General features: G+C 46.9%; 1 protein-coding gene across 3 annotated transcripts in view; it reads right to left on the bottom strand.

The window, feature by feature from the left end:
- Nucleotides 1-27,530, bottom strand: part of TDRD7 (tudor domain containing 7) — a 345,168-nt gene that overhangs the window by 248,362 nt on the left and 69,276 nt on the right. For all 3 annotated transcript variants that reach the window (XM_029603524.1, XM_029603532.1, XM_029603540.1), the window contains exons 4-5: nucleotides 18,077-18,290; nucleotides 398-480 (exon numbers count right to left, since the gene is read on the bottom strand). In XM_029603524.1, coding sequence (XP_029459384.1) covers nucleotides 398-480; nucleotides 18,077-18,290 — 297 coding nt within the window. The remainder of the gene's footprint in view (nucleotides 1-397; nucleotides 481-18,076; nucleotides 18,291-27,530) is intronic.

The raw sequence follows: 27,530 nt of genomic DNA, 5'->3' as shown, positions 1-27,530 counted from the left end.
TTTTGGAGCGGCCTTGGAGGGAACGGGGAAGCCATTGGGGTTCCCCTAGGGCTCGGCGCGTGCAAGATGCACAAATGTGCACCCCCTTGCGTGCGCCAACCCTGGATTTTATAACATGCGCGCGCGTGTTATAAAATCGGGTGTACATTTGTGCGCACCGGGTAGCGCACACACATGTATCCCGTGTGCGTAGGATTAAAAATCTGCCCCCAAGTGAATAGATGAAAGTTAGAAATATTCAAGACTAAATACTTGCTATATAAAAACATGTAAACTTCAATACTAGTACTACCTTAGAGGTGACCACATGCAATTCAACCGCCACATGAAACTAAGTATCAAGACTATTCAACAAGTTCCCACATCAAGACTTCCTTTGTTTGAAAACACTGCATACCATTTGCGTCTGTGGGAGGATTTCTAGGAAGCTGCATCTGAAGGTCTTTCTGAAATCGTGGTGGAAGTGTTATTTTTTCAGGCCTGCAAATAAAAACAAAATTGCAGCATTTTGATAACCAGTGAGACAGTAATCAGCACAAAAAGTTGTAATTTTTTTTTTTTTTTAATTTTAAAGACCTGGATTCATTAGCAAGAACCGTATGACCAAGCATCAGAAATCCTGGTCAAGCAATCAAACCATGATCAAACAATAGAAAGTACAAAGTATAGTACGATGAGATATAGTTTAAACATTTTATACTAATAAAATGTTTTTGCAGGTTTAAGACATACCTAAGTTCCATCACATCTACCAAAGTCAAAAGTTAGAGAACAAACGAGCTTGTGTGTTGGGTTAACATATTACAGCTGAACTGAAGTTTTGGATATATGGTATATGGGGGTCAGAGTGCCCTTTCTGGTCAGCTCTGCATAAATTATTGAAATGTACAGACACTCAGATATTCAGGCTTTATTTTAAAGTGTGACAAGGATTTACAATTTATGAAATTTTCTTACTGTTTTACTATTATCAAATATTGTATTGCATCAAACAAATTAACTTTTTTACATTTCACAGCATACAGCTGCTAAAATTTTAACTACTAAGCTGTTCCTGAAATATATTTTACACCAATGGGAACTCTGAGACATGCCTTTTGGTCCTACACTATATCTCAAGCATTTTGGCATGCGGTGCTTTTGTTTGAGGACGACACTGGATTTTAACATTCCATGCAACCCTACTCTTCTCGTTTGATGATTTTTCTTCTTCTTTCAAGAAATAAATACATCAATTTGTAGTTGAGGAAAGGATTTATGCTGGATAAGAAAACAATTCTCTGTTTCTGGAGGACGTCTCATCCCCTTAGTTTTACTTACTGGAGAAATGCACAAACAGGTTAATGCAATACAGGTGCTTAGAAAGCAGGCGCTCAATGCTGAACGCTCACTTTCTTAACATGCACACAGCTACCTCCCCCGGGCGCAAGATCGAATACTTAAATGAGGAGGTAGTCTTAAAAAGAAGGGGCTAAGAAAAACTGTGCATCCCTAGCGCCTCCTCGGCATCTGGCACCCAGGAGAGGTGGCCATCAGTGCAGGTTAGGAAAACAGACGCTCAATATGAGCATCCGTTTTCTCCCGCTACTGGCACAATATACGGTCTGGACTATGTATCTTGTGCATGTTTATTGGACACCCAGAATTTTTTTTTTCAAGACTTTTTTTTCCTGGATCTACTTTCTGTGGTTCCTGCTACTTAGTATTCCAAGGATACTAAGAGAAGTCACAGAAAGCAGGATTTTTTTGGTTTTTTTCCAATGAGCCCTTGAGCATGGCGGACCTTTATGCCAGTCTCGGGCTGACAAGGTTTGCCATGTTGCAATTGGCGCACTGGCCACAGGACATTTTTTTAATCACAGGGATTAGCTAATAGCCACATCCACTTGTTCAAGACCTCTATCATACCCCCCTCAGCCGTCTCTTCTCCAAGCTAAACAGCCCTAACCTCTTTAGCCTTTCCTCAAAGGGAAGCAGCTCCAACCCCTTTATCATTTTGGTCGCCCTTCTCTGTACCTTCTCCATCGCAACTACCGGTATATCTTTGAGATGCGGCAACCAGAATTGTACACAGTATTCAAGGTGAGGTCTCACAATGGAGCGATACAGAGCCATGATGAGATTTTCTGTTTTATTCACAATTCCCTTCCTAATAATTCCTAACATTCTGTTTGCTTTAGCACACTGAGCTGATGATTTCAAAGTATTATCCACTATGATGCCTAGATCTTTATCCTAGGTGGTAGCTCCTAAAATGGAACCTAACAGTGTAACTACAGCAAGGGTTATTTTTCCCTATATGCAACACCTTGCACTTGTCCACATTAAATGTCATCTGCCATTTGGATGCCCAATCTTCCAGTCTCAAAAGGTCCTCCTGTAATGTATCACAATCCGCTCGTGATTTAACTACTCTGAATAATTATGTATCATCTGCAAATTTGATAACCTCACTCGTATTCCTTTCCAAATCATTTATAACTATATTGAAAAGCACCGGTCCAAGTACAGATCCCTGAGGCACTCCACTGTTTACCCCTTTTCCACTGAGAAAATTGATCTGTTTCCTGTCTTTTAACCAGTTTGTAATCCACGAAAGGACATCACCTCCTATCCCATGACTTGAGTTTTCTTAGAAGCCTCTCATGAGGGACTTTGTCAAATGCCTTCTGAAAATCCAAATACACTACATCTACCAGTTCACTTTTATCCACATGTTTATTAACCCCTTCAAAAAAATGAAGCAGATTTGTGAGGCAAGCCTTGCCATGGGTGAATCCATGCTGTGTTCCATTAAACCATGCCTTTCTATGCTCTGTGATTTTGATCTTTAGAATAGTTTCCACTATTTTTCCTGGCATTGAAGTCAGGCGCATTGGTCTATAGTTTCCCCAATCACCCCTGCAGTCCTTTTTAAATATCGGGGTTACATTGGCCACCCTCCAGTCTTCACGTACAATGGTCGATTTTAATGATAGGTTACAAATTTTAACTAATAGATCTGAAATTTCATTTTTAAGTTCCTTAAGAACCCCTAGGATGCATACCATCTGGTCCAGGTGATTTGCTACTCTTTGGTTTGTCAATCTGGCCTACTACATCTTCCAGGTTCACAGTGATTTCGTTCAGTTCATCTGAGTCATCAGCCTTGACCGGCCGAGAATCAATGGAGACTGGGGTAGAGAGCCAGTATCCCCCACTGCTTGTTATACTAAATAGCTTTGCGCATAAGCAAATTAAAGCCAGAAGACCTCTACCAGAACCAGACATTCCTCCTCAGTGCAAGTGCCTCTTTGCACCTCCGCAGATAGGGAACAATCAACGATAGGTAAGGAAGGGATTCCCCTGCCTCTCCCACCAACACTATTAGGGAATAAAAAATGGCTGCCATTTCCGTGCTGATGGGGAAAGCCTCATCATTAGATTCAGTCACCTGCAAGACTCATTCTACCAGTGCAACCATGCTCAACGCAGCCCCCCCCCCCCCCCCCCCACGCCATGCTGCTTTTGTTCCACATGCACACTTACTCCCACACCACCACCAGCATCTCAACAGCAAGCAGGGGAACAGTTCCTCACCGACATGGAGCCCAACGCCTGGTCTCCTCCATAGGCTGAAGAGCTGCTGAAAACCCCATCACTGAACTCTCTGGGCTGCTACGGTAGTTCCCCCCGCCCCCCCGAACCCTGACTAACTAGTTCCTTTTTTTTTTTTTTTTTTTTTTAACTGGGAACAAAAAGATACCTAGAAGCCAATACTCTCTTTTGGTGCAGAGGTTCCGGTTCTAGGAGTACAGACCACATGGAAGATCAGAAAAGATCTAGACCACTGGCTATATCCATCTTCTTTTGCCAAACTTTAGCAACTCAACTCAGAACAAACCGAATAAAAGGGATACTTCCCTGCTCCACTGGGGGATGAGGGATCTGGACCATCAGATGTCCATCCCTCGGATCTCCAGACTGAGTTGTCAGAAGGGTCATAAATACTCTACTTTTCTGCCTCAAACTAGGGGGATGGCTCCACCAGGACCTCACAATCCCCTGGGAGGATCCAGAAAGGTTCTTGTCTTTTAATCTTTTTTTTCTCTTCAGACTGCAGGTTTTACACCATTTACCATCTGCTGAAGACAGAAATACTGGACGGACTGCGGGTGGCACACTGGGTTATCAGTGTCAGTGAAACTTTGTCTCCATCTTCTGGCAGGAAGGAAAAACCCAGGAGTTTGACCTGGGTATTTACAGGGAATTTGTGTATTTTTCACATGTACGCAAGGTTTACAATTGCATAGATTATATTCTCATTGCTGCAGCTTTTTGATAAGTTGTCTACTAGTTGTATTTGTGATGTCCCTTTCTCTGACCATGTTATAGTGGTCGCCATAACTTTGAAAGGTGAGAAAGATATTCTAATGGTTGCCAAAAAAGTGTTAGATGCTATACTGATCGGTAAGGCACAGCAATCTTAATGTTTTACATACTGAAGCTATACCAATGGGGGAACAAATTGGGGAGGCTGTTGTCAACACTGATGAAATCCAATACTAGGTCTAACGGACTGGTCACACAACTGATCTACGATTCACAAACCCATGAGGATACTCCCTCCATATTACAAGCATTTCAAAAGTATTTTAAAACCTTGTATAAAGCAGGGACATCATCTAAACAGGAACAATATTTTTTCGGTGATGCGGCACTTCCACAATTTTACGAGAGCTCTAGACCAGAGGTTCCCAAACCTGTCCTGAAGGACTTCCATCCAGTCAGGTTTTCAGGATATCCACAATGAATATGCATGAGATAAAGTTTACATGCACTGCCTCCAGTGCCTCATCTCATGCATATTCATTGTGGATATTCTGAAAACCTGGCTGGATGGAGATCCTCCAGTACAGGTTTGGGAACCACTGCTCTAGAGAATGCCGGAATGAGCCAATTAGTGAGAGAAATACATAGAGCTATAATGCAACTGAAATTGACCAAAATGCCAGGGCCAGATGGATACAGATCCAAATTTTAAGCGCTAAGTGGATACTCACCCCCACAAACTATCTTCCATGCAGCACAAGAGAAGGGAATAAAAAGATTAAAAAAAAACAAACAAGAAAGGAAAACAAAGTATGAGTAATGCTGAACCATGAGAACAGTGAACTCAAGCTCCCCATCCGATGATATTCAAATAGACATTTCTACAGTTTTACATTGCAAGCAACCCTTCAGGAAATGTACAAAGGTAAACTGATTTCATGATGCAAAACTTAGTATGTAAACTGACCAGATATTTTACTTGGAGTTGTATTCCCAAGAGGCCCAAGGCCATTGAAGACAAAAAAAAAAAAAAGACTCTGGTAAATACCAATTTGCCCAGGCAACAGAGCTGCCTAAAAATTGTGCATGCTTAATCCAGCTAAAAGTACATGCAGGGTTTTACATAGGGCATACATTTAGCTGGGGACATATTTTGGGCAGAATTAGAAAACAGCATGTGCAAATTTTATTTTCAAGAATGTGCATGCTATCTCCCAGTCATATCCTACTTGCTCAAAAAGTTGATCAATGTCAACAAGAAATCTTTTACCCATTTGCAATTTTCAAAAAGGAAAGTCCACATGGAAATTCCCTTTGAAGATTTGTACAAAATCCACAGGCACAAAGTACCTCCTGATTTTGCACCTAGGCAAACTTAAGAAAATTGCCCCCTAAATATTCACGGATTCAAATACAGCACAGATGAAAACATATTTAGAAAACTTGGGCACCAGTCTAATTTTTTTTTTTTTTTTAATATATAAAGTAGCCAGGAAGAAAGTTCCTTCATTAAAATTTGCTTTTGTGCATCTTTCCTTTGGGCTGGTGTGGGTTTTTATTTTTGTTTTTTCTCCCACCCTATATCTTAATCCACCATCTTCCCCCTCTCTCAATGGGCCCTGCCAGCTGCCTTTTTCCCCTGCCAGCTATCCCTACTATTCTTCCTTTTTTGTGACAAGTGAAAAGCTAAAGATTTTTTTTTTTTTTAATTGTTCAAATTATGAGATCCTCTTTTCTATGGGCAAGAACCCCAGAAAATAAGTCTGATCCTACTGAGGTTTAATTTTGTCACCACATATGGTAAGAAAGCTTCAGGCTTTTGTAAAGAGGAGATCCAAGATGGTGATCTGAGGACTTTGTTTTGGATCTCCACTTTGCTAAATCTTTTTTCCTCTGGTTGTACATTATGCCGCATGCAAAGCGTAAGGGCAAGTTCAGACAATCCAATGGCTCCTGTAACTACCTTGATACAAGAAAAGATCAGTGGGTTTGCTACCTCTACATCAGTCTTATTGGGTGAGAGGTCCGCAGAAGCAGTCAATGGAGAGTGGGCAAAGATGCAGCAGAACGAGGAAACTGCATTAAGTCACAATGCGCCGATAGCCCCTTCCCTGCCATTATGCTTGTTCGCTAAGGAGGAAGTTTTGCTCCTGAGTGGCTTGCCAAGACTGTTGCCAAAGTGAGCAGCATCTGGGGAAGGTTTGAGATTAGAGCAATGTTGTTGCCTTCAGACTGTGGCTTTTTCCCTAAGTTCAAGTTAACCCACGAGGAGATCTGAATCTTGTGTCTACACCGCTGGCAAGCGGGGAAATTGTTGGGGTACAGCAGAGCCCTAACAGATAGAAGTAATGTGAGATCTCTTAATCAAATCACCTCAGACAAGCCTGCTGTTATACAACTTGAATGTCTGGACTGCTTTAGTTTCTTTAGAACTTTCTTGCGTTTATGACTTTTCATACATCAGCGAATACTAGCGGTACCCGGCCACGCGTTGCAGTGGCAGAGTCAGGTTCTTTACCCTCCCTCCCCCTACCCCTTACTCATTTACCTCAGTCACTCATCCTCCTCCCCCTTGGTCACTCACCCCCCCCCTTCCCTCCCCTCACACTCACCTCTCCCCTCATTCTCCCTCCCCTCACTGTCACCTCCCCCCCGCCTACTGCCTACCCTTCAGATCAGAAAACCTTTGTCTTTCTATTTCTGTGGGAACCCTCCCACCCCAACCCCCCCCAATCCCAACCCTTTAAATCAAATAATAACCCCCCACCCTCCTGCCCCCTCCCAAGACCTGGGAAATTAAAATTGTTGGTGCAACATGTGGTCTGTCCCTGGGCGTCTGTGCGTGTTATGTAGCCAAATAGGGGAGTGCCTAACCAAATTTGCACTTCCAAATTTGTTTTGTGGTCTGGGGAGGGCTATTTTGGTGCGTTCCCGAGATCATGCAAGTTTAGTGTATGTATTTGTGTGTGAACATCCCCCTTCCCCCAAAAAACAACCCTATGAGAAAAGTTCTGTTTAACTAACCACCCCACACTCTCCTGCCCCCCCTCCCCCAGCCATGCGAAAAACAGTAGCCCCCCCTTCCCCCCCCCCCCCAGAGTTGCTGAATGAAACCTGCCCCCCCCCTCGTGACCCCTCCCCAAGATGTTCGCAATAAATTCTTTACCACCCCCCAGACCCCCTGAGACCTGATAAAAATGTCAGTCGGTGGAGCGGGCATTCAGGAGCGGTCCGGGAGCGATGTATTGGCGTTGGTCCATCGGCTGCGAGCACTGAAACGGGTTCAGACAGCCCTTTGCCCTTACTATGTCAGTGGGGTGGAGCAATGGCAGCGGTAGGTCCTATGACATAGTAAGGGCAAAGGTCCGCCGGCTGCCAGTCCTGAAAATGGAGCCGAGGGGCCCTCGCCCTTACTATGTCACATGGGCTACTGCCGCCATTGGTGTCCCCGAGTGGCATAGTAAGGGAAAGGGCCGTTGGCGCCATGTTGATTGCTGATAGCCGATGGCTGTAGTGCAGGAGATGTGTCCCGGACCAGTCCTGGCCCCCCGTTGGAGCCTCCCGGACTTCTGTCAGGTTTTGTGTGTGTTGTGAGGGCCTGGGAAGTAAATAAATTTGGCATGTGTGGGGGGGGGTGTGAGGAGGGTGGTTTTGGGTGTGTTGGGAGGCTGTGGGAAGTAAATCAATTTGGCATGTGTGTGGGGGGTGTGAGGAGGGTGGTGGGTGTATTTTATCTGTAAAGGAAATAGTTATCTTCCGGCGAAAAAAGTGCGCAAATGTGTTAAAATGGAAGTGAAACGTGGACCTGGACTGGCGAAATGATTAGTGTAGCGTGTGTTAGTGTAAGGTGTAACAGATGGCGCTTACGTCCAGCAGATGTCGCTGTTTTCTCGAAAAAAATTTTAAACCTATTTTACCTGTCACAGGTGTGACATATCTGTAATGTAAGTACAGAAGAACCTTCCTGTATGCAAAATGAAGGTTGTGTCCAAATTTGAAAGCAATCGGTTCAGTGGTTTCTGAGATTAGCGATTTTGTCCAAACTATTTAACATTTTTATTTATACAGATTCAATTGGGACCGATTCAAGGATGTTTAGTGCATGCAAGAAGTTGGAAAATTTGGAGAATTCTGTTAGACATTTAAATATCAGAGTATTGCATTTTCCTATTTTAGGTTATGTTTCACCTCTGGAACAGTTTAAAACATACATTCTGGAAGTTTTGAAAATTTCACTTGAGGTGGTGCCTCCTATTGCAAACGCTTGCACCCAGGAGAGGTGGCTGGGCGTGCGTTGGGAGAGCAGGCGCTCAACACGGAGTGCCAGTTCTCCCACAATCTTTTCTGTATCGGGCTGTAAGAGGGGATGCTCAGAATATATCTAAGGGTGGCCAGGAGCTAGAGAATGGTCTTAACCTGACTAGTATTTTAGAATGGTCAGGAGAAGCAGAAGTAATGAATAGAGAAGTCCATTACCTGCTATTAATCAGGATGACTTAGAAAATTGTCACCGCTATTATTAGCATCAGTAGCATGGGACAGACTTCGTTTTTGGGTTCTTGCCAGGTACTTGTATAGCCTGGATTGGCCACTGTTGGAAACAGGATACTGGGCTTGATGGACCCTTGGTCTTATCCAGTTTGGCAATTTCTTATGTTCTTGATAACTTTCGTTTTTCATAACATGTTATGAAATTACTTTTCAAGAACAGACAAGTTTTATATTATGATTAGAAAGTTTAGGTTTTTCCAGACATCACTAGAACTCAGATAGTAGGAAAAAATTCTTGCTGATGCATCAAGAGGTTTTAGCCCTTTATGCACAATTTGTAGTTCATTATCAGTGTAAACGTATCCTGAATTTGTCCAATACTAAATATGGCTTTTTTTGAACCTTCGCAACTTAGATATTTCATGGACTCTAAAAGGCCAATAGTGTTTAACTTTCGACTAGGCTTCAGCAATAATGTTTTACTGATCTTGTTGATCTGGTGAAATTGCTTTTTTCTTTTACTCCACATTCGGTGCTTTTGTCAGATCTCCTCATAAGAACATAGGTTACCATATTGGGTCAGACCGAGGGTCTATCGAGCCCCGCATCCTGTTTCCAACAGTTGCCAATCCAGGTTACAAGTACCTGGCAAGTACCCAAACATTAAATACATCCCATGCTTCTAATGCCAGCAATAGCAGTGGTTATTCCCTAAGTCATCTTAATAGCAGTTTAAGGACTTTTCCTCCAGGAGCTTATCTTTTTTTAAACCCAGCTACACTAACTCCCTTAACCACGAACCAAAATATACAGCCAGCCAACACTGATTCAACACCATGGTCCTACTTTGATCCCACATCATCCACTGAGATTGAAAACCTCAATAGAACAATAAACCCAGCACGTCATAAGCTTGATACAATTCCCACCCATATGCTAAAAGATATCTCAATTCATCCCACCAACAATAACATCAATCAATCAATCCCTTGAAGATGCAGATCTGCCGGACTCTCAAAAAGGCAACAATCAAGCCCATCCTGAAAAAAAATAAACCTCGACCCCCAACGACCTAAATAACTCCGACCCATATCTAACTTACCCTTACTTGCCAAACTAATGGAAAAGGTTATACTGAAACAACTGGATGAGCATCTGGAACTAAACATCCTGCATCCCACACAACATGGCTTCCGAAGAAAACATAGCACCGAAACTCTACTCATCAACCTAATACACACTGTTATAAAAGGCTTCAACAACGGCAAAAATAGATTCTCATCTTACTAGATCTATCTGCAGCATTCGACACAGTCGACCACAAAATCCTAATTAAACGATTAACCGAAATAGGCATAACAGGAAATACACTAGCATGGTTCTCTTTCCTTCGAAACAGATCATTCCAGGTAGACATCAACAATTCCCTATCAGAATCAATCCCCCTTGAAACCGTAGTGCCACAGGGATCTGCTCTATCTGCCACCCTGTTCAACATCTACATCCTACCATTATGCCAACTACTATCAAATCTCGGCATCACCTATTACATTGTACGCGGACATCCAACTTATTGTCCCTATAACAAGTACAATAGAGAATGCCCTCAACCTTTCAGCCACATCTTACCAACATAAAAAATACCTTAAATCAAATGAAACTCTGCCTAAACACAGACAAGACCGAATACATTCTACTTGAAATCGCCACACTAGAATGTAGGCCAATGAAGAGGACCATTTTAGTGCTTTCAGCAAAGTAGAAATTACGAAAGGAGAATAACCCTTCCTGCAGAGCAGTCACTGCTCAAGAGCCAATCCGTAAGAAACTAGAACCATCCATTATCCCCGATTCTGGATTAACAGCCCCAGCAATCCCAGAAGACAATGGCTGTCCACCTGTAGACAGATGAAGTCCATATACCAGGAACTGTGTGGCCAATCTAACACTACCAGTATGACCCAATTGGCTTCTATTTCTATCCTCCGAAGCATCCTGTGTATGAGAGCCCATGGGGGAAAGAGTAATTCCCCTGTAAGCCAGAGTGCTCTAGGGCATCAATTCCTATAAACCCCTGTTCTCGGCCCCTTCACTTCGTGTTCCACCAGTGGGCGACCCCACTGCAGACAGATGTGGTAAAATGCCTCCGGACTCAGCTCCCATTCCCCAGATTTCAACTGCGTGTGACTGACATTCTCCTGTCCAGATAGCATTTGTAGATTCTTCCCTGCCCAAGGGAAAAGATGTGTCTGACTAGACACCCACCCCTCCTGATTCCTCCCTGATTATTCACATATGCCACTGCAATCGTATTGTCTGAGAGGACTTGGATTGCTCGCCCTTGCTCACTGGGAGAAAAAGCAATAGAGTGAAACAAATGGCCCTAATATCCAGTAAGATGGACCACAAAGCTTCTTCCTGACTTCAGCATCCTTGCACTACCTGAGTCTGACAATGAGCTCTACAATGTGAGAGGCTCCCGTTATTACCAGAAGCCAAGATGGGGCAACTAGACTGACCTTTCACCAGACCGTCAGGGCAACTCACCACACCCTATTGGAGGAAGCCATACCCTGTATTTTAGAGGTTTGGGGACCACAGGCACAGAAGGGAGGCCTGAAGCAGGCTCATGTGTGCAGTGGACCATGGCATTGAAACTACAGCTGCTGCCATGAGCCCCAACACTGTGCGCTCCTTCGCACGTGCGTATCTGCGCCTATCCTCTTTCCACTGTTCTGCCCCACTCTTATCATCTTGCAAATTTCAACTATTACTGGACAAGGCCGCTATGGTGGTCTTCCCCCACCTCATCACTCCCAAGACCATGTAACAACTTGATTACTGTTCCTCTTCTCCCATTTCCTGGTCCCTACTCTCCTGCTCATATATCTAACTCCCTCTCTCTTTTGCTAATATCAGATTGATAACTAAAAAAGTACCCATTATATATGATCTGTTAGCCCCTTCTGGGTTGAATTGCCTATGCTTAACTGAATCCTGGACTTCCGACGGCAACACCTCTTTTACTTAATCTTTGCTGACCCCCGAACTACACTTATTACCACTGCCCACGACCCTATGGCAGGGGAGGTGGACTTGTTATTTTCTACAAACGCTCCTCTCTCAACTTAGTCTCCCCAATCCTTAGGAACTGATTCTCCTGAAATGTGATAATGTTAACTTTCCTGGCGTGTAGCCAGATGGACTCAGAACCAATGGGATAGTATCCGCGTGCTAGCAGTTGGAGACAGATCTGACGTCAGCACGGGGTATATAGCCCCACAGGAAGCGAAGCGATTCAGTAATTTCCGTCTCCAAAGCAGTTTGGAGTGCCTGCACGCTGGTTCAGCGTGCTTTCCAAGACCACTTTAATTTTTTCTCTTTTTTTTCTCATTCTAGATTCTACTTTACCTTTCTTCAATGACTTTTGAGCCCCGCGCTCCTCAGGGGACGTTTCTGTCACTCCCCCCAGTTGAGCTTCCCGGGGTGACTGCCGTGGTCCCCCGGAGGTGAAAGTCCTCGGTCCGGCCGAACCGCGGCAGGGGCATAGCCCCCCGGGGGAGACTCGGGTGTGGCTTCGAGGCCCTCGGTCCCGGCGTGGACGAGGTAGCGGGTGCAGTTCCTCCAATCGCGGCGGTGAAAGGTACCGGCCCTTTCCCCCCGCAGCCGGAGACCGCCTGTGTTCCTGCCCGGAAGCGCCGAAGATCTGGTAAGGCGTACGTCTCTCCGCCCAGGTCTCCGAAGTAGAGGATCAGCGGCGTGGCAAGCCGTGAAGGACACCATTTTGTGGCCTTATTCAGGTATTCCGCGCCCGTAATAGGCGCGGCTTTCTTCCTCCTTGTGCGTATATTGCTTTGTTCTCGCATATTGGCTGCCACTGAGTTTATGCCGCATATTACTGCTGAATGCCTATTGCATGCCATAGAGCAGGGGTGGGCAATTCCGGTCCTCGAGGGCTGCAAACCAGTCAGGTTTTCAGGATATCCTTAATGAATATGCATGAGAGAGACCTGCATACACACTGCCTCAGTGGTATGCAAATCTATTTCATGCATATTCATTAGGGGTATCCTGAAAACCTGACTGGTTTGCAGCCCTCGAGGACCGGACTTGCCCACCCCTGCTATAGAGCGTATATTGCTAACTGCTTAGGGCTCAGTGCCTATTGTTTATTGTTGCGCGCTTGTTCTATTCAGCGCCTATTGCTGCCGCATATTATTGTGCGCCTGTTGTATTGAGCGCCTATTGCTGCCGCATATTATTGCTATTGTGCGCCTGTTGTATTGAGCGCCTATTACTGCCGCATATTATTGCTCTTGGGCGCCTGTTGTATTACGCGCCTATTGCTGCCGCTTATTCTTGCTATTGTGCGCCTGTTGTATTACGCGCCTATTGCTCCCGCATATTATTGCTATTGTGCGCTTGTTCTCTTCAGCGCCTATTGCTGCCGCATATTATTGCTATTGTGCGCTTGTTTTCTTCAGCGCCTATTGCTGCCGCGGATTATTGCGCGCTTGCTATATTTGGTATGGATCAGCACGCGGCCGCAGCCTCAGCAGCGCCGCCGCCTGTCTTAGGCATTTCAGCTCTTGGCCTCTGCTCTGCATGCCACCTTAGAGCCACGCGCAGTACTGAGCCAGACTCCCTATGTGCCCAATGTGAGGCGGCCGGGGGACCCTCCGGCCAGGACCAATCTCAGCCGCAGTTTTTTGACAGTTCCCCTGCAGCTACCCCGGATTTGGGGGGCAGTCTCGACCACTCGGGAATCCCGGGGGATCTTATACCCCGGCGATTAGAGGCTGCTTCCATTTCCTGGGTGGATCTCTTTAAGGGGATTCATGCCTTCGTCCAGATGCAGACGGCTTCCCGTCCCGGCCCTACTGTCCCTGCTGCTCCTGTTGTTCCTGCTGTTGCTGCGGTGGCTATATCTGCGGCGCCTGCTGCGGCTGCCGCTGCGGTGGCGGCGCCTAGGGATCCTGTTCCTGGACCCTCACAGCCTTATCGGGTGCGGGACCTCCCGCCACTGGACAGTCCAGATCAATCGGACCAGGAGGTTTCGCCGGACGAGTCCGAACTCCCGGATGGAGACCTCCCCCCGGGCATTGAGCCATATAGAACCATGAGGCGGTTCTTCCCTAAGGAGGACCTCTCTGACCTCGTGTCTCAGTGTCTGGCGGAGCTGGATATTACTGGTCTCAGTGCTTCGGTACCTTCTGCGCAGAACCCTCTGCTGGAAGGTCTTCGTCCTACAGCCCGCCATTTTCCTTTCTTGCAGGCGGCTCAGCAACTAATAGATTTGGAATGGGCGGCGCCGGCGGCTTCATTCAAAGGGGGCCGGGCCCTGAAAGGTATGTACCCATTGGCTCCGGCTCTCCAGGACCTGCTGGCATGTCCTCAGGTGGACGCCTTAATTAGCGCTGTGGTCAAGCGCACTACCATTCCAGGGAAGGGGGGACGGCCCTCAGGGAGCCCCATGACAGGCGAATGGACGCCATTCTGAAACAAACCTTTGAGGTGGCAGCTCTTTCTTTGCGGATTGCGGCCTGCTGCACTGTGGTGACTCGTGCCTGCTTATCCCAGGTCAGGAACAACGCTCCAGCGGCTGACATGGAGTCCGCTCTTTCCTTCCTCACAGATGCCACTTCGGATTTGGTTCGAACTACGGCTAAGGGGATCTCATCTTCCGTAGCCGCCAGGAGGCAACTCTGGATCCGGCCGTGGGCTGCTGAAGCGCCTTCGAAGTCTCGCCTCACCATGTTACCCTTCCAGGGCTCGTTTCTCTTTGGCAGTGGTCTTGATAAGCTAGCCACTACCTGGGGTGCCTCTCCTGTGCCGAGACTGCCGGAAGATCGATCCAGGAGGGGACAGCGCTCTTTTCCATGGCCCTCCAGGGGCAGGAGTTCACAGCGCTTTGTTCCGTATAGGGGGCGCTATCAGGCGCCACGTCCTCCGGCCAGGAATCAGTCCTTTCGGACCAAACAGCGCAAGCGAGGGGCTGGTTCGGGCTCAGGTCCCGGTCGCGCCCCACAATGAGAATTTGCCGATTCATCTGGGGGACGGAGCCATAGGGGGCAGGTTGACCCTCTTCTACCCCAGATGGGTCGCGATCACGTCGGACCAGTGGGTTCTCGCCGTTATCCGGGAAGGATATTATCTGGACTTTCATCATCTTCCGCCGGACAAGTTTGTGGAGTCTTCCTGTCCCATACACAAGAAGGCAGCATTGGAAGCTACCCTGGCGAGGCTCCTGTCCTTGAACGCCATCATCCCAGTACCTGCCTGGGAAGTGAATTCTGGACACTATTCCATTTATTTCATGATACCCAAGAAAGGGGGCACTTTTCGGCCTGTTCTGGACCTCAAGTCAGTCAATCGATACTTACGGGTACAGAGGTTTCGCATGGAAACTCTGCGCGCCGTCAAAGCCGCAGTCCAGCCCGGAGAATTCCTCACGGCATTAGACCTGTCAGAAGCATATCTTCATATTCCGATCCATCCGGATCATCAGCGCTACCTGCGCTTCAAGGTTCTGGGCTGCCACTTCCAGTTTCGGGCGCTTCCCTTCGGGTTGGCCACGTCCCCACGGACATTCACCAAGGTGGTAGTAGTGGTGGCAGCGGCACTCAGGCGGGAAGGGATTCTGGTCCATCCCTACCTAGACGACTGGCTGATCAGGGCGAAATCTCGAGAGGAGAGCCTGTGGACAACCGACAGAGTGATCGCCCTTCTGGAAAGCTTGGGCTGGGTAATCAACCTCAGCAAGAGCTGCCTACAGCCTTCCCAGTCAATAGAGTATCTGGGAGTGCAGTTCGACACTCGGGCGGACACGGTCAGTCTTACGACCAAGAGACAGTTGAAACTTCGACAACGTATCCAGTATCTGATGGGTGCCAGTCGGCCCATAGCCTGGGATTATCTGCAGGTTCTGGGTCTCATGGCCTCCACCCTGGAAGTGGTGCCTTGGGCACGGGCCCATATGAGACCTCTACAGCATTCCCTGCTCTCTCGCTGGAGCCCCCGTCGACGGGACTATTCGACGCACCTTCCTCTACCGGCCAGAGTTCGGACCCAGCTGCGGGAAGCTCGGGAAGGTCCACCACCCGAGCGCACTTCTCTCCTGCGACGCCTTTTCATTTATTTACTCTTTCCATGCCACACAAAAGAAAAGGGAAAATCCGGGTATATCCTCCCATGCCAAAGAATCCAGAGGGGCAACGGCTAATATCGCAGTATGCGACCCAGATGTCAGGAACGAGGACGTCTAGCCCCATTGGTGAGGAAGAGAAGGGAGCTCCATACTCACCCGGGGAACTATCCTTGACACCTCCGGATCCTAGAACGCCACCGCAAGCTTCTCTATTGCCCAATGCTGCGACTGCTGAGACGCCGACAGGAGAGTCCCTCGAGCCTGCTTAGATGGGAGGCATGCCCAGCACCGGTTCAGAGGCAGGAACAACCCAGGCCCCTGATGAGGCATCAGAGAGAGTGGCGGAGAGTGAAGTCCTCAGAGCGGTAACATCGGCGCCGATGGTTGGTTCGTTTACCCCGCAGAGAATTACAAAACCGGCGATAGTTACACTGTATGCTCTATGGGATTTGGTAGCAGGGAATGCGGCGAAACTAGATGAGCAGGCCTACAAACTGGAGGCGGTGTCGAAAAGAATGGATAAGATCGAAACTGACCAAGAGAATCAAGCTAATACTATAATGAAGGTAACTGCTGAAGTTAAAAAGTTACAAGATTTAAGTGCAGTTTCTGTGAATGAAAAACTATCGTCACTGAGAAGACTTGAGTCAGTAGAAAGTTATTTGAGACACTTGAATCGACTCCTTAATTTTCCTAAGGTGATGGGAGAGTTGCCTTTTCAGACGTTTAAAAAAGTTTGTTGTGGAGATCCTAAAAATACCTCCTGATCAAGTTCCTTCTGTAAAAAAAAAATTCTTCTTAAAACAAAGAAGCACTCCAATATCACCTGGTTTAGGGATAGCTATGGCTAATCTGTCCAATTTCCTAGAATCTTCTATGGTTGAAATAGAGAGGTCTGCTCTATTTGTAACTTTTCATTCTGAAAATGATGCTGGATTAATTATGAATAATTATTTTAAAAATTTGAATGTATTATTTTTGGGAGGTCAGGTCCGTATCTTTCCAGACTTAGCAAAACCAATGCAACTGCGTAGGAAGAAATTTATAGCTTTGCGTCCTGAAGTTTTAGCACTGGGGGGTACCTATGTTTTGCGGTACCCTTGCAAGTGCTTTGTAAAACTTTCAGGAAATACATATATATTCTTCAGTCCGGAACAACTTCAGGCCTTTCTAGAGGCTCGGGTGCAAAAACCTGCATCCCATAATTAATATACCTGACATATTGTTAATAAGATGTTCTAATGTTCTCCTTTTTTCTCTCTTTTCCTCAATTTTCATACGTAAGAAAGAGATCTTCAATATGTTTATGTTAACTTATTATTTACTTGAAGATTAGAAATCAGATTTTGTTAAGGAACAATATCATTGTATCTCTTGTAATTCTATGCAAGATTTTCTTTGTATTATCATGTAAAATAGTGATAAATAAAAAATTAAAATTAAAAAAAAAATCTGCCTGCCAGTCGGTGGGTTTTAAAACAGACACTCAAATTTGCCTACATCCGTTTTCCAAACCCGTGGCTGTCAGTGGGTTCGAAAACAGATGCTGGTAAAATTAAGCAGTTGTCGGATCCGCTGTTAGTCACCACTTCCACTAATAAGGAGGAACTAGGGACATGCTAGTGTCCCTAGCACCTCAGAGCGCAGCCTAATTTGAAGAGAGAATCGCATGCCCAGGACAGATGCCTGGGTGCGCGTTGGGAGAGCAGGCTCTCAACTCGGAGCGCTGGCTCTGCCACACTTTTTATTGAATCAGTCTGCTAGGTAGCTACTTCTGTGATCAGTGACTCAAATGCCACTTCCTGCTTGGTGGAACTGAGGTGTTACTCCTTGCTCTGACTGGTGGTGCAGGACTGCTGCTCTTCTTACTGCGATTCCCAGCTATTTCACAGAAACAGGTATGTGATGCAACAATACTAGAACAAACCCCCTAAAGTCAAGAGACCACTTTGGGAATCATTTAGATTAAAAGGATTTTGACAGTTACATTCCCACCAGGGATATGTATTTACTGACACTTTTTTTTTAAATTTATGAGTCTTCACAAATTATATTCCAAGAATACATCTTGAAAAAACAATGCATATCCAAAAAACATTACAATAATTAAGAAAGAAGTTTACTGACCTTCTTACCACCGACGTATGTCCTTGCATAAGAAGTTCTCTAGATTCTCCAGTTCCAGGGTTTGGGATCACTGCAGTGTGAGCAATTTCATAGATGTGCTTTCCAAATCCAATATAACCTCCTCTGCTCCTCGACAATGTAAAGATAGGCTTTTTATCAAATCTTTCTGTTTGGTAAGAAAACCCTGGCTGCCTCAATGTGCCTTTTGGCTTTCCTAAAAATGAGTCAAAACAAAAAAGGAAAGGCTCAGTGTCATATCTACATTCAATAACTGATATTCCATTTTACCAGAAATTGTTTTATGTAAAAAGGTCTTTGGTTATTTGCATATGCATGACAGACTTCCAGCTCATGTGTTTTTAGTTGTCCAAACAGAATCACCTTTTCACCCTTATAGTTTGTCAACCCCCCCCCCCCCCCCCCCCCCCCCCCAAAAAAAAAAAAAAAGACACACTGTTCCAATTTTTCCTTTTTTAGACCTTGAGGTTTTTTTAGACCTTGAGTTTTCAGTTCGCCCAGATGTGCCCCCCAACCTTTGTTGGAGGCATCCGAGGTCAGAGTTATCTGATGAGGCGGCAAACGGAATGGAGCTCCCGAGGAAAGGTTTTTGGAAAGGAGCCACCATCGAATGTCCTCTTTCATTGCATTCATAATTTGAATTCTGGTGCTAAGTGGTTGTATGAATTGAGACCACTGAGTCTTTAAACACCATTGCAAGCGGCGCATGTGAAGTCTGGTGTGAGGAACTACATAGATCGCTGCTACCATATGATCCAGAAGTTGGAGAAAGCAAATATTGCTTACCTGGAATAGGTGCTCTCACAGGACAGCAGGAAGTTAGTCCTCACATATGGGTGACATCATCAAAATGGAGCCCAATCACGGAAAACTTCTGTCAAGGTTTCCAGAACTTTGACTGGCCCCTACTGGGCATGCCCAGCATGGCACCAACCCTGCAGCCAGCAGGGATCCTCCTTCAGTCTTATTTGAAAGCTACAGGCAGTACCGAAAAATAAAACAAAACGTTACGAACCCAACACCGCGGGGCGGGGGGCGGGTTTCGTGAGGACTAACATCCTGCTGTCCTGTGAGAACACCTGTTACAGGTAAGCAACATTTGCTTTCTCACAGGACAAGCAGGATGGTAGACCTCACATATGGGTGAGGATGTCCGAATATGCACCAAATGTATCCAATGGCGTGCAACAGGCACAACAACTGGGGTGGAATTTGGTAGAGGGCATCCTGAACCCCACTGGGCAGGTGGAAGGGTGTAGGTACGTCACGTTGGAAATAAGTTACTCAGGACAGACTGGCCGAAGATGCAATCTTGTCTTCTGGCTTTGTCCAAGCAATAGTGGGCTGCGAAGGTGTGGAGAGAACTCCAGGTGGCAGCCCTGCAAATGTCAGGAAGCGGCAACGATCATAGGTGTGCTACAGAAGTCGCCATGGCTCTCACAGAGTGTGCTTTGACACGGTCTTGAAAAGGAATGCCTGCTTGCTGACAGCAAAGAGATATGCAGTCCACCAACAAGGAGGAGAGAGTCTGCTTACCCACAGGTTGCCCTAATTTATTGGGATGGAACGAGACGAATAACTGAGTACTCTTCCTGTGGGCAACTGTACAGTCTAGGTAGAACGCTAGAGCCTGTTTACAGTCAAGGGTATGCAGAGCCTGTTCCCCTGGATTGGAATGGGGCCTGGGAAAGAAGGTAGGTAGTATGATGGATTGATTGATGTGAAACTCCGAAACTACCTTAGGTAAAAATTTAGGGTGAGTGCGGAGTACCGCCCGGTCCTGCAGGAGTTTAGTGTAAGGCGGATAGGTAACTAGGACTTGTAACTCACTAACTCTGCAAGCTGAAGTGATAGCCAAAAGGAAAATCACTTTCCATGTGAGATATTTTAGGTCACAGGAGTGAAGAGGCTCGAATGGTGGTTTCATGAGCCGACCAAGAACCAGATTAAGGTCCCAGGAAGAGGCCGGAGGACGTAAAGGTGGCTTGACATGGAGCAAACCCTTTTAAAAGCGTTTTACGAGGCGTTGTACTGATATAGGAACATCCGACACCTTTATGGAAGGCGGCTACCGCACTGACATGCATTCTGATTGAAGATGTCTTTAAACCTGACTCTGACAAATGCCAGAGATAGTCCAAAAATCTTGGGATTGGACAGGAAAAGGGATCAAGGGACTGCAAAGTGCACCATGATGTGTACCTTTTCCATTTATAGGAATAAGATTTTCTTGTGGAAGGCTTTCGCGAAGCAATCAGGACACGAGAAACCAAATCTGAAAGGTTAAGTGGTTGAAGGATTAACCTTTCAACATCCATGCCATCAGGGACAAGGCCCGAAGATTGGGATGGCGTAGGCATCCGTCGTTTTGAGTGATCAGATGCGGGTCCGTTCCCAAGGGAATGTGCCTGCGGATGGAGAGATCCTGAAGTATAGGAAACCACACTTGGCGTGGCCAATGAGGTGCTATCAGGATCATGGTTCCCGTATCCTGATGTAGCTTCACGAGAGTCTTCGAAAGAAGAGGAAGTGGAGGGAATGCATAGAGCAGACCGGTTGCCCACGAGAGGGAGAATGCATCTCTGGGCTGAGAGCGCTCGCTCCGAATGAGGGAGCAGTAGTTATCCACTTTGTGGTTCTGAGGGGACGCAAAGAGGTTTGTCTGGGGGTATCCCCATTGGCGAAAGATTGAAGTCGCTACCGAGGGGTTGAGAGACCACTCGTGTGGCTGGAAGACACGACTCAAGTTTGTCTGCCAAGACATTGTCCACTCCCGGCAAGTAAGTGGCCCTGAGGTACATCGAGTGGGAGAGCGCTTCCGACCAAATATGTGCAGCTTCCCGACACAAAAGGAAGGAGCCTGTGCCTCCCTGCTTGTTGATGTACCACATTGCCACCTGGTTGTCCCTCTGAATCAGGATGACATGATTTGACAGGCGTTCCTGAAAAGTCCTGAAAGCATATCGCATTGCTCGAAGTTCTAGGAAGTTTATTTGATGTTTGGCTTCCTTTGGAGACCAAGACCCTTGTGTCTGTAGATTGTCCACGTGAGCTCCCCACCCGAGGTTGAAAGCATCGGTGGTGAGAATGAGTTGAGGATCTGGCACTTGAAAGGTCAGACCCTGGAGGAGATTATTGAGATTTTTCCACCAGGAGAGACAGACTGAGTGAGTCGGTGATGTGGATAATGTTCGACAGAGGCTGAACAGCTTGAATCCATTGTGACCTCAGAGTCCAATGCACGAGTCTCATGGCCAAGCGGGCCATTGGTGTGACATGGACTGAGGACGCCATGTGTCCTAAAAGGACGAGGAATTGGCGAGCTGTTGCTGTATGCTGAGACTGCAACTGGTGAGCGAGAGACACGAGGGTTAGCGCTCATTGTTGAGGGAGAAAGGCTTTTGCCTGCAAGATGTCCAAGTATGCCCCAATGAACGACAAGGTTTGAGATGGGACTAAATAGGATTTTTCGTAATTGACGAGAAATCCTAGAGAAATAAGAGTGTGTAGGGTCAAACTGAGGGACGATAGAGCGGCTTGCTGAGTTGGAGCCCTGATTAACCAGTCGTCCAGATAGGGGTAGACGTGAACATCTTCTCTCCTGAGAAAAGCTGCGACAACCACGAGACATTTGGTAAACACTCGTGGTGCCGATGCTAGGCCGAATGGAAGCACATGGTATTTATAGTGCTTTGGGCCTACTAAAAACCTGAGGTACCTGTGATGAGCTGGAGCTATCGCAATGTGTGTGTATACGTCCTGAAGGTCCAGAGAGCAGAGCCAGTCTCCTCTTTGCAGAAGAGGTAGAAGCGAGCCCAAGGTTACCATCTTGAACTATTCTCGCTGTAGGTACTTGAGAGCACTTAGGTCCAAAATTGGACGAACTCCCCCAAATTTTTTGGGGATCAAAAAGTACGGAATAGAACCCTAGGCCTTGCTGCGAGAGTGGGATGGGTTCTATTGCTCTTAACTGGAGAAGGGAAACCTCCTGCTCCAGAAGGACAGAATGGTCGGATACTCTCCATGCTTGCAGAGGTGGTGAGTCCGGTGGAAGAGCAAGAAAGTTTAGGTGGTAACCCTGAGCAATGATGGCTAGCACCCATTGGTCAGTTGTGATTGATTGCCACATGCCGTGAAAGTGGCACAATCGACCTCCCACTGGTATGCTTGGCAGAGGAATCAGGCTGCTGCTCTCCAAGGGAAAGTCAAAAACCTGAAGCAGGCCCCGGCTAGGGAGCTGCTTGTGGCTTTTGCTTTCGGGCCTGGTGAGGCTGAGGTTTTTGAGAAGGTCTCGTAGGTCGGGACCTTGCTGATGGAGGATAGTACTTCCTTGGACAGAAGAATGACTTCTTAGAGTCCTTCCCTAAAGGGCTGTCTTTAGGGGATGTCAGAAAGTATCGATGAGAGCTGTTTAAGGGTCTCATGATGGTCCTTTAATTCAGCCACTATTTGCTGGATCTGTTCACCGAACAGATTGTCTCCTACACATGGTAGGTCAGAGAGCCTAAGAACATAAGAACATAAGAAAATGCCATACTGGATCAGACCAAGGGTCCATCAAGCCCAGCATCCTGTTTCCAACAGTGGCCAATCCAGGCCATAAGAACCTGGCAAGTTCTGTCTTGTACTTCTGGCCAAAAGTCGGAAGATTTGAGCCAGGCCCATCGTCTTGCCAAAATGGCAGCTGCAGACACTCTAGTAGAGGTGTCGAAGATATCGTAAGCTGTTCTTATCATGCTTTCCTGCTTCAAACCCCTTGTTGACAAGGATTTGAAGCTGCTGTTGGAATTGATCAGGCAGGGTTTCAGAGAAGTCCTGTATCTGCTTGAAAATGACCATATTGTATTGGGTCATATACAGCTGGTAAGCAGCAATTCTGGAAATGAGCATGGCCCCTTGGAACACTCGACCAATATTGTCTAGGACCTTGTGTTCCTTAAAAGGAGGGGTAGATGAGTGAGGCTTCATCCTTTTTGCTTTCTTTTGAGCCAATTCCACCACAACTGAGTGGTGGTCGAGCTGAGATTTTTGAAAGCAGAGGGCTGACTGTACTAAATAGGTAGTGTCAGCTTTTCTGTGGACTGGGGCAATGGATCCTGGGTTTTCCCAATTCTTTTTGAGGAGGTCAAGAAGAACTTGATGAACGGGAATAGAAGTGATCACTTTAGGGGCATCCAGGAATTGGAGGAGCTCCATCATCTGGTGGCTATCATCCTGCTCTATCTGAAGCTGAAAAGGGACCAACTCAGGCATTTCCTTCACAAAATTAATGAAAGAAAGGTCCTCTGCAGGAGAACGTTTTCTACCTTCAGTAGGAGAGGGAGGTGAAGGCAAGTCATCGGTGTCTGTGGAAGTATCATTACCCAAGGTGTCATAAGGATCAGCAGACTGACCTGTATGACGAGAAGGGGGTTGGATACCCGAAGGCCCCGGCTGAGGCTCCGAGAAAATCAAAGGAATCGCCGAGGGCGGCCTGGAAGGCATCGGTGCCAGTATCGAAGGCATCGATGGTGCCGATGTGCATATTGCTCCCGATGAATGAATCGGTGGCAAGGGACGAAATGGCATCGATGGCTGAGGCAATACTCCCGAAGGAGGAATGCGGAACAGTGTTTCTCCTCCCGATGAAGCTGTCAACAGGGAGCGCACCGGAGCCATCGGAGACCCGGGAATCACTGGTGGAAGGGTGGTCATGAGCGCCTCCATCTGGGATAGCAGCGGTGCCAGCGCTGCTGTCATCAGGTCGGTGGCCGGTTCCACTCTCCGTGCCGGTGTCTGAGGAACCCGGAGCCATTGCATCGCCTTTTCGATGGCCTCCTGGACCAGCCCATCCAGTTCTTCCCGGAGACCTGGAGCAAGCAGCCCCGGCTCCGTGACGGAAGAGGGAGGCGGAGGCACAGTCGGAGGGACCACCTTTACAGGCGGAATCGCGACGCCCAAACCCCGATCGGGTGAGGGTGGCCTCGATGTCCCGGTCGCAGGAATGGTCAATGCCATTTCTGGACGGGGCTTCTTCGATGGTGGCGAGGTCTATGATTTCGCTCCCTTGATGGTCCGAGACTTACGATGCCGATGGCAATGTTTCTTCCTACAATCCCCTCGATCTTGAGGGGGAGTAATAGGAATCGATGGCTGTGAAGACGTCGATGGCGGACAGTCACCGGACGGAGGTCGATGCTGGTGCGACTTCGACGGTGCCGGTTCCGATGACGTCGATGCGATGGACGGCGTCGGGGTGTGAGCACGGAAGAGGAGTCCCATCTTCTCCATTCTGGCTTTGCGACCTTTTGGTGTCATGAGGGCACATTTGGTGCAAGTCAGGACATCATGCTCACGGCCTAAACACAGTACACAGACTCCATGAGGGTCTGTGATAGACATGGAGCGAGTACAGTATGGGCACCGACGAAACCCCGACGCCATGGCCATAGAAAAAAATTGAGCTGCAGTACGGTCGATGGCCAGTAGGCCGCAAGGGCCAAACTAGACGGTAATAGACAGAAAATGGGTAAAAAACTTACCGGAGTACCGCGGCCTGAGAAAAGTTAGAGGGACCCCTGTGGGGCAATTTAAGTTTAATTAACTCCGTGAGGAAAATTCCTGTCAGGAATCTCTTCAGAGCTCCTAAACTGCGAGGCTACTGCTGCACGGAAAAAAGAAGACTGAAGGGGGACCCCTGCTGGCTGCAGGGTTGGTGCCATGCTGGGCATGCCCAGTAGGGGCCAGTCAAAGTTCTGGAAACTTTGACAGAAGTTTTCCGTGATTGGGCTCCATCCTGATGATATCACCCATATGTGAGGACTACCATCCTGCTTGTCCTGTGAGAACTTGGTGTGCAGATGTCCAATTTCTGTGAAGCCTGTCTGGAGGAAGGTATGCTCTCTGTTCGACCGTGTTTATGAGAGCGCCTATGAACTGAAGTATCTGAGTAGGTTGTAGGTGAGACTTCTCGAAATTGATAAGAAATCCCAATCTCTGAAGGCATTCGATCGTGCGTAACGTATGATCTCTCAGTGTAGATTGATCCAATGCTACTATTAACCAATCATCTAGATAGGGAAAAATTTGGATTGAAAGTTTCCTTAGGAGAGCCACCACCACTGCCAGACATTTGGTGAAAACCCTTGGGGCTGAAGATAGGCCAAATGGGAGTACCTTGTATTGGTAATGTATATTCTGAATCTGGAAACATAGGTAACGCCACGAAGACGGGTGGATTGGTATATGGGAATATGCATCCTTCAGGTCTATGGAACTACGCATCTTGTATTTAATGTCAATTTTCCTTGAAGTAGCCGATGTTGAGAAAGGAGTTTTCCAGATTTTGAATAGTAGATTCTCTAATACAGAGTGAGGAGGAAGAGCAGTGGGCTCAGGAGGAAATTCTAATATTTTTAATATTCCGAGCATTTCAGCTCTGGGGTCAGGTATCCTTCCAGTTTCTACCTGGAGAAGACTACCTACTTTCTCAATAAATTTTGCATAGGTCAAGTCCTCCAGAGGAGAATACAGTTCAGGTAGGCCTTCCTGAGGATCAGATGGCATCCCCGTTGAAGAATTCAAAGAATGAATTGATTCCGGAGAACCTGGATTAGTAGGTTGGGATTGTATATGTTCTTTGACTGGTTGCAAAGGTGCGACACCTGGAGGCGAGATAGGAGAACCCTATGGAGAATGCTGTGGTTGTAATTCTTTCATTTTTTCCAGTTCTTGGAAAAAGGAGCTGAGAATATCTGAGATTTTCGTCATAGTAGATGCTGCCAAAGTATCTTGTAGAGGAATATGTAATTTTTGCTTTGGGGCTTTTGTTGGAATTGCCGCAAGCAAAATATCCTCAGGTGCTTTCCCCTTGTGTTGACCTTGAGAAGGTATAACAGGCGAAGGGCAAATACGTTTTGATAATGGAATTTGCAAGGAAGGAGAGCGTCTTTTCTCTCTAGAAACCGATGAGAGACTGGCCAAAGAACTGTCACTAGGAGAAGGGCCTGATGATAAAGATTCAGATGCCGAGAATCCTTCAATGTCTACATCAGAAGTTAAGGAGATTCTTGATGAGCTTCTAGATCTTATTATCTGTTTGTCAGAAGCTGTATGATATAACTTATGGCGATGTTTGCCCGATGTACTGCGGTCTGGTGTTTGCAGGTGCATTCTCTTTGCTCCATGCGCCCTAGGTGCATCGTGCAATGATCTATGCTCCGTAGGTGTGCCATGTGACAGGCCATATGTCATAGGTTGCGTCGTAGCTGCTCCGTTATGTGCTCCTTGAACCACAAGACCCGTCGAGGTTGCGTCTTCGCGCGGTGGACGTGCCGTATAACTTGAAACGCTTCGTGCTTCCTTTTTAAGGATGTAGACAGTGCAGGCTCCGCAGACGTACCTGCCGGTACTTTGTGTCGAAGTTCCTCTGCCGGATCCCCAGCTTTCGAACAAGGCCTTGAGGGTGTGTGAAACCCTGGCCTGGAACTTTTAGCAGGTCTTCCGAGTCCTGTTGGGCCCAGCGAGGACGCCCGCTTCGGATGGGCCTTACCCAACTTCGCCGGTCTCGGCGAAGAATGGATGGAGGATGGTGGGGCCGAAGTGCCCGTACAGAGCCTCTCCCATCTTCGCGGCCCGGTGTCGCTGGGCCCGCGGAGACATCCTCCCGCAGTCCCGACACGATTTCTGATCGTGGTCCGGGCCCAAACAGATGTAGCAATAATTATGTCCATCAGTGATGGACATAATTTTGCCACATTGACAATATTTGAATCCAGATGGCTTCGGAGCCATCTGGGATGAGAAATCTTGTGAAAAAACGCGAAAAATTCAAGAAAAATCCAGTCAGGCAAAAATACGCTAAGAGAAAAAACCTTGCGTGCGAACGGCTCGCGGAAAAAAAGAAACTGAAGAGGTGAGGGAACCGTGCAGGAACACCACCGCGCAGATGCACAGAGTCAAAAACTCTGATCAGCTAAGGGAAACTCCGCCTACTCGGGATCGCAATGCTTCCTAGACAGCAAGGCTAATTCAGCCCTGCTATTGATGGGAAATTAACGCCTACCTTTGGGTAGGCACTAATTTCTGAAAGTAAAATGTGCGGCTTGGCTGCACATTTTACTTACTGAATCGCGTGGGAATAACTAATAGGGCCATCAAAGGAAAATTAGTTTCTTACCTGATAATTTTCGTTCCTGTAGTACCAAGGATCAGTCCAGACTGCTGGGTTATGCCTCCCGTCCAGCAGATGGAGTCAGAGAGAAACTGAAAAGCACCCCCTAGATATACCAGTGTGCCACCTGCGATCCCTCAATATAATCGATATCAAAGTAGAAGGAACGAAACCAAACCCTCTGCTGAATAAACAAACAATTTAACTCAACCACTGACCAGATCAAGTAATAACATTGCCCTAAGGACATAAACAAACCTGTCTCCTTATGTAATAAAACAGAAA

This window comes from Rhinatrema bivittatum, chromosome 1 (genome assembly GCF_901001135.1).
Source record: "Rhinatrema bivittatum chromosome 1, aRhiBiv1.1, whole genome shotgun sequence".
Taxonomy (NCBI): Eukaryota; Metazoa; Chordata; class Amphibia; order Gymnophiona; family Rhinatrematidae; genus Rhinatrema; species Rhinatrema bivittatum.
Note: the sequence above shows the minus strand (reverse complement) of the source record. Positions and strands in the feature narration are given on the sequence as shown.